The 6,883-nt window shown below is 48.8% G+C and overlaps 1 protein-coding gene and 1 pseudogene across 11 annotated transcripts; one reads left to right on the forward strand and one right to left on the reverse strand.

The window, feature by feature from the left end:
• Positions 1-2,244: 2,244 nt before the first annotated feature.
• LOC120644597 lies at positions 2,245-3,701 on the forward strand (annotated as a pseudogene).
• Positions 3,702-3,938: 237 nt separating this feature from the next.
• On the reverse strand, positions 3,939-6,667 carry LOC120644598. Of its 11 annotated transcripts, none has more exons than XM_039921248.1 (3): positions 6,199-6,667; positions 4,531-4,578; positions 3,939-4,280 (listed from the first exon to the last, which is right to left on the reverse strand). In XM_039921248.1, the coding sequence occupies exons 1-3, from the start codon at positions 6,370-6,372 to the stop codon at positions 4,266-4,268; spliced, it is 237 nt and encodes a 78-aa protein (XP_039777182.1). In that variant the 5' UTR covers positions 6,373-6,667; the 3' UTR covers positions 3,939-4,265. The 11 variants fall into 11 exon arrangements, 5 of the variants coding, with proteins under 5 accessions (XP_039777182.1, XP_039777183.1, XP_039777179.1 ...); XR_005663838.1 differs by lacking the exon at positions 6,199-6,667 and adding an exon at positions 5,628-6,192 and having other exon boundaries at positions 3,944-4,280; XR_005663842.1 differs by lacking the exon at positions 6,199-6,667 and adding an exon at positions 5,628-6,192 and having other exon boundaries at positions 3,944-4,395.
• Between the last annotated feature and the right edge of the window lie 216 nt (positions 6,668-6,883).

Genomic DNA, 6,883 nt, shown 5'->3' on the forward strand with positions numbered 1-6,883 from the left:
TTTAAGGTGTGAAGACGAGGTTTTAATTTTAGGGTCTGGCTCTTGACGTGGGACCCATATATGGATCTAGCCATACTATTTTACACAAAATATATTTCTGTCATACTGAATCATTTTAAACAAATTGAAGTCAATTTCGCTAAAATTTGAAGGTGTAAACGCCGTCTTTTAGTTCTAGGGTCCGACTTTTATCATGAGCCCATATACAAAACTATCCATATTATTTTATACGATGTAGTGACAAGGACAAATGAACTACAATAAAATATGACCCATTCTAACCTGTCCTACCCACTCCAACCCCACACTAAACCCGCCTCGCCCTACCTATTTAGTAGTGCAACCCAACCCACATATACACACTCCACGTCAAAATCCGCCTCATAAAATCCATTTCAACACGACCTATTAGCAGTCCTACGACGAACCCAACTTCCCTAGGTCGAGGAACCATGTCTCCGATCCCGTTTTATCTGACTACGGTATCTAGTGAGCCTTGTGCATCAGTGCATGCGATTAGTGAGAGTTTTTATGGCGTTTACCTTTTCATGGAAAAGAGTCGGTTAGGTCTAAATGGTGCTGGCCCGAAAGTAGGACGGGCTAGTATATGCGCTATCCGGCCATCCAGCGCCCGCCTTGCTGGTCTCCGCCGCCGTCCTCCTCCGTGAGTCAGTGGCGGGTCAATGCCAGAAGTGTTAGGAATGTGGAAGAAGCTGACACCATCTCACCAGCAGCAGACATTGGGGTGTGAATTATGGCCTAAGGCTGTCCACAATGGCAAGAGCAAGAGCAAATTTGCTCTTGCCTCGTTTCCCACACCTTCTCTGTCTACAGTGTCAAACAGTGTATCTACAGTGCCAAACAGTAGATTTACTCATCTATTTCCTCCTATCGCTGTGGACAGTCTAACATCACTCATTTGCTCGAGTATATACCACGTGTAGTTGCTACAGTAGCCATCCGCTACAGTATATATATCCTCTCACAAAAATCGGCTGCTACAGTTTTCAGCCAAGGCAAAACAGCAAGCCGAACGGGGCCTACTTCTTTTAAGAAGCTCCTTCACCAACCGGCTGATTGTGCTTCAAAGACCCTTCCTCCGTCAGTCCGTCTCCTTGCCTGTCTGTTGTGCTGTTTATTTGTGGGGTTTTTGGTCTTTTCCAAACGTGAATAAAACCAAGTTTGAATTAGGGATCTAGGGTTTTAAAAACACACAAAAATGCAACGCAAATGAGTGATGTCTATGCAATATTTTAAATAGAATTAAGATGCTCTGAAAGATTCCCACATCGGATCAGTCGTCGTAGTTCACCGGCCACAGGAAGTAGCCGCGCCCGGCGAGCCGCCGCGCAGCCGCTGCCCCACGCCGCCGTCGGGCCCGCGCCGTGCCGCCGCACGCTCGCGCACCGAGCTGCCGCAGGGTACAACGCCTCCATGGAGTGGATCGATGAGAAGAAGATGGTGAAAAGCAAGAAGAAGAAGAGCTCGTGAGAGAGCTGAGGCCTGAGGACTGAGGATAAGGAACGGATGGATGGGACAGGACGAGATAGGATAAGAAAGTGATAGGTGAGGGGTGAGTGCGCTGCGGGACCCACGTGAAACGGCGCCATCTCCGAAGATATTTTAGGGATGCTGCTTTCAAATTTTAAGTGGGCGGGTGACCATCATCCGCCTCTAAAAATAGTATTCATTTGTAGGGATAGGTGAAGGCGTCATCCGTTCCTAAAAATATATTTTTAGATGTGGTAACCTCGTTCTATTTATAGCAACGGGTTACTTTTTTATTTATTTCTAAAAAAATCGAAATGTTGTTATAAATCATTTTTGTAATAGTGAACATAAATGAGTGATGTCTATGCAATATTTTGAATAGAATTAAGATGCTATGAAAGATTCCCACATCCGGTCAGTCGTCTAAGGCTCTGTTTAGTTCTAAAAAAATTTCCTACAGAACCCGTCACATCGAATTTTTGGACACATGCATGGAATATTAAATGTAGCTAAAAAAAATAACTAATTACATAGTCTAACTGACTAGCACAAAATTAATGTTTTAAGTCTAATTAGTCCATAATTAAATATTATTTGTCAAGTAACAACGAAATATACTACAGCACCAAAATTCAAATTTTTTCACCAACTAAACACACCCTAAGTTTGTCTGCGCCTGCGATTGCAACCAGTGCACGATGCCCTACGAGTACGATGTACCCATAGTATATCTTACTCTGTGCATCGGCTGAAGCGTGACATTGGCTGTTGGGAAGCATGAGCTGGTGGTGGGCAGGCGCCATCGGCGCGGCCTGGAAGCGCCAGGACGACCGCGCCGCCGTGTCGCCGTCCCAGCAGGCCTTCAAGAGCGTGGCGCTCGTCGTCGGCTCCACCGGCATAGTGGGCGCCTCGCTCGTCGACATCCTCCCGCAGCCGGACACTCCCGGCGGGCCATGGAAGGTATACGCGCTCTCCCGCCGCCCTCCCCCGCCTTGGTCCCCGCCGTCGTCCTCCGTGACTCCAATACATGTTGATCTCACCGACTACGCCGCCGCCGCCGCGGCCCTCGCGCCACTCACCGACATCACCCACGTCTTCTACGTCGCCTGGACCTGGCGGGCCACGGAGGAGGAGAACTGTGAGGCCAACGCCGCCATGCTCCGCAACGTGCTCTCCATCGTCGTCCCCAACTGCCCGGCGCTCGTCCATGTCACCCTCCAGACAGGTACTAGACACTACTTCGGCCGTTTTTCCGAGACACCCGTCCACGACCCGCCCTACACGGAGGACATGCCCAGGCTGGACATGCCTATCTTCTACTACGACCAAGAGGACGTTCTGTTCCAATCCATCGCGCGCCGGAGCGGCGCCGTCAGCTGGTCCGTGCACCGCCCCAACATCATACTCGGCTTCTCCCCACGCGGCGCAATCAACCTCGTCTGCTGCCTATGTGTCTACGCCGCCGTCTGCCGCAAGGAGGGCGCCCCGCTGCGGTGGCCGGGGACCCGCGGGGGCTGGGAGGGGTTCATCACGCCCTCCGACGCGGACCTCGTCGCCGAGCACCACATCTGGGCGGGCGTAGACCCCATGGCCAAGAACGAGGCGTTCAACTGCAGCAACGGGGATGTCTGCACGTGGAAGAAGCTGTGGCCGATACTCGCTGGGCGTTTCGGATTGGAGTGGGCGGGGTACGAGGGCGAGGAGAAGCGGTTCAAGCTGACGGAGGCCATGGCCGGGAAGGAAGCGTTGTGGGAGGAGATTGTCGAGGAGAACGAGCTTGTGGCGACACACGTCTCCGAGGTCGCCAATTGGTGGGTCATCGACATAACGGTTGATCAGCACGGCCTTAATTCGCCGATCCTGGACAAGTGGACAGCATGAACAAGAGCAAGGAGCATGGGTTCCTTGGCTTCCGGAACACGTTCAAGTCCTTCAACACATGCATCGACAGGTTGAAGTTTCACAGGATTGTTCCTTGATGCCTTGATGTATCTGTTTATCATACTGTGGTTTTGGTCATGCTACATCGCTGCTCATGCGCGCGCCTAGTGAATTACCTTAGCTACCCGTACCCAGCAGTTCATCATGAATTGGCTGACGCTGTCTTTTTTTTCTTTGCTATGTGTAGTACTATGCTTTATTTGAGAATAAAATGAACTCAAAGATTATTCAGTGATATGTAAAATGACGAGTGACTGCAAGCTCAAGCATATATACTGTTGCTCGATACCGATACATGGCATGGCCTGGGAACCCTGGGTTACACTACGTGAAAAAGACTAAATGGTAACAGGCATTGATTGCTATTGGTAACAGGCATAGCACCCGTTACCCTTTTGGCGTTACTAACGACCCATCATTGGTAACGGGCATTAAGTCACTGCCCGTTACCAATAACAGAAAATCAGTAACTGGCATCAATTACGCCATCAATTACGCCGGTTACCAATAATAATAGAATATCGGTAACGGGCATCAATACACCCATTACCAACAACAATTATAGGTAACGGGCATTATGGTAATACCCGTTAAGTATGTGAAATTAAAAAACAAAAAAGAAATTAAAATTTCTTCAATTCCTTTATTACATCCATAATACTGAGTCTGAAGCGCTTGAGTTATGGACATGATTTTCCAACAATCTCAAACACTTCCTGCCCACATACATTGCTAGAAAGTGAAAGTGAAAGCTCCTCGAGCAGAGGAAGCTTCCTATTGCCTCTGCAAACCCTTCACTGGAGACATCATAGCAAGATATGAGGCTAAGGCTCTTAAGAGATGGTGCCCTGCAAAGATACCATTATGCTCAATATACAGATACGCACCTTATGAAACATTTTGTTTATCAATTAAAAAGAAGGCAACAAGGGAGTTATGTGGCTGCAATCACTAATCACCAGCCTGTAGCATGCATAATATTTACAGGTGATATAACAATTAAGAAAAAAGGCTATGTTGTTGTTGTATAACAATTAAGAACATTGCTTGAAAGTTATTGGCTGTCCAGAGTCAGCAATCAGCTCTAGAAATTGTTACCTTATTCTCAGCGTGCGAGCAGATAATAGTAGAGACCAATATTGTTACCTGTTGAAGTCCACAACAGTCAGGTCTAGAAATTGCAAAAGTTTACCACTACAAGATCAAAGATGTTCCAGACCTATCATTTATAGCTACTCTTTCTTTTGTTGCAGGTATAGGCATGCCACCTTTTATTGGTGCAGAAAAAAATACTGTTTCTAAGACTACTCTCACCAAAACCAACAATCATATTTCTGTATGATGACTATGATTAATTGAGTTAACTAGATGAAACGGCATAAGAACCTAAACTGAGTGTCTGCAGCCTGGGTTCATCATTCGAAACATATCTAAGCTTCAGCAAAATTTGCTCTTCCTCTCAAGAGCAGTTCTTATCTAAACATTGCTTCTTTCAATCCTAGCCCAAAAATGTATCTTATAAACAAAAGCAGCATTTCAATCATGAATAGATTAAACACAGTAGTGGAAGTGCTGAGAAGCATCTTACTTTCACTAATGTTCCACGAGCAGCAAGCTCGCAAGCAGAGTGGCACTAGCAGTCTAGCACCTATATGCCCTACGTGATTAGACAATTGGTTTCGAATTACATAACCGAAGCAACAAGGTGGATTAAAATCTACTTGCTTTCTCCAAACCCTCCAATCTCTTTGCTTGGACAAGGAAAAGCTTGTTCTGAAGGCATGTTCTCCCTAGAATAGTTGACAGGAGACACACCACGATCGATTGAGTAATAGATTTTATGGTAGAATAGAGGTAGACTGCATCATAGATTTTAGATCAGTTACAACTGCATGAGCAACGAAGCCATCCGAAAAAACAATTTACTTGGCTAAATGGTTGTTCGAACTTGAAACAGACAGATCTTATGGTAATATATCATAGAATAAACCTTCAGAAAACAGAAACATAACTGCTAAAAAATGAACAACAGATATTACCATGTAATAAAGCAAATATACTTTCATAGACCAAATTAGAAACGAGCTCTACGGTTGGTTCAACGGTTTTGCTTATTCCTCAATCAATATGCTTCCATTTCAGAGCAATCTATCCCAACTATCAGACTAAAAACTAATACCAACTACATGCCCCACCATGGATCATTCCCGTCGTGCTTGAGCATGGCAGCCTGCAGATTCTGTCCACGGTAGCCCACAGCTCAGTCCTCAACAACAGCATCCATTTCATTTTGCATCAGTGCAAGCCTACAAGGCCTCAAACACTGGTATACCCCGCAGGTCTGTCCACACTCGTTTTTAATTCAGAAATATAACGATAAGCGGCTTCAATGCAAACACTGGATTAGGCCGGTGAGGTGAGGAGGAGCACGGCGGTTGTGGCCCAGCAACCCCCACAAGCAGCGCAACGGACCATCAGGGGTTGGAGCCACCGAGTAGCACAACCACTGCCGCTCCTCGGGGAAGCGCGTCCCGTCGTGCCATGGGTCGCGCCGCCAGCGCACCCTGCTGCCGCTTTGGGCCACGGGTGTCGCCTCTGCTCATCGGGCAACCCGACTTGCCACCGCCTGTGCAGGTGGATCTATACACAGAAGAGTGGATCTGCGGCTGCAGCAGCACGAATTGACCGAATCGCCGAGTACCCAAAAAGGGGATCTGAACCAGGGAGGGGGAGAAGGAGAAGGCCGTGGGCGTAGCAGCGACTTGCCTGGCGCTTGTTGTGCTCCTCGATGGCGAAGGGGCCGAGCCCGTCGGACTCGGCGCTGTTGGCGGCGGCGGGGTTCTCCTTCACGGCGCCGAGGACGTGAGCCGGCCATGGCGACGCGCGCGAGAGGGCCTCCTCCCGGGCGACGCGCGCGAGAGGGCCTTCTCGTCCCAGCATCGGTCGTGCGGAGGGCAACCCCGGCGGCCGGCCGCGGCGAAACCCTAGATGCGCCCCGCGGGCCCCTGCGTGGTGGAGAGGAGGGCGGCCAGGGAGGGGAGGGGAGGGGATCGGACGGCGAGGACGCGGCCAGAGCGGCAGAGGCAGAGGGAGCGGGGTGAGGGGCGCGGCGGCGGAGCAGAGGAAGGGGGAGAGGGAGCGGGAGCGAGAGCGAGAGGGAGAGTGAGGAACAGAGAGAACGAGGAGAGCGGACGCGGACGCGGACGCCCGGACTAAGGTAAGTGTTTGGCTTACCAATGGCAATGGGTATCTGAAATCCGAAAGAGTTTTTATTTTATTAGAGTACAAATTTGAATTAATTTTTATATTCATAGATATGTTAATAGGTGTAATGTCAGATTCGTCGAATTTGCGGGTGTAGGTCTGGGATAATAGAACCCGCACCGGCAAACGCATGGGTATTTTAAACCCGGTCCATGAAACAAATAGACACGTAACCATATATACCTGA

The sequence above is a fragment of the Panicum virgatum genome, chromosome 8K, assembly GCF_016808335.1.
Source record: "Panicum virgatum strain AP13 chromosome 8K, P.virgatum_v5, whole genome shotgun sequence".
Taxonomy (NCBI): Eukaryota; Viridiplantae; Streptophyta; class Magnoliopsida; order Poales; family Poaceae; genus Panicum; species Panicum virgatum.

Excerpts from the sequence above, each read along its gene's own strand:
- LOC120644598 (XM_039921244.1), bottom strand. The coding sequence starts at position 6,372 with ATGCTGGGACGAGAAGGCCCTCTCGCGCGCGTCGCCCGGGAGGAGGCC. Across the intron at positions 5,708-6,199 it reads GAGGAGCACAACAAGCGCCA|GTTGTTGAGGACTGAGCTGT; the intron begins GGCAAGTCGCTG and ends GAAATGGATGCT. Across the intron at positions 5,292-5,627 it reads CACGACGGGAATGATCCATG|TCTACCTCTATTCTACCATA; the intron begins GTGGGGCATGTA and ends TCTATGATGCAG.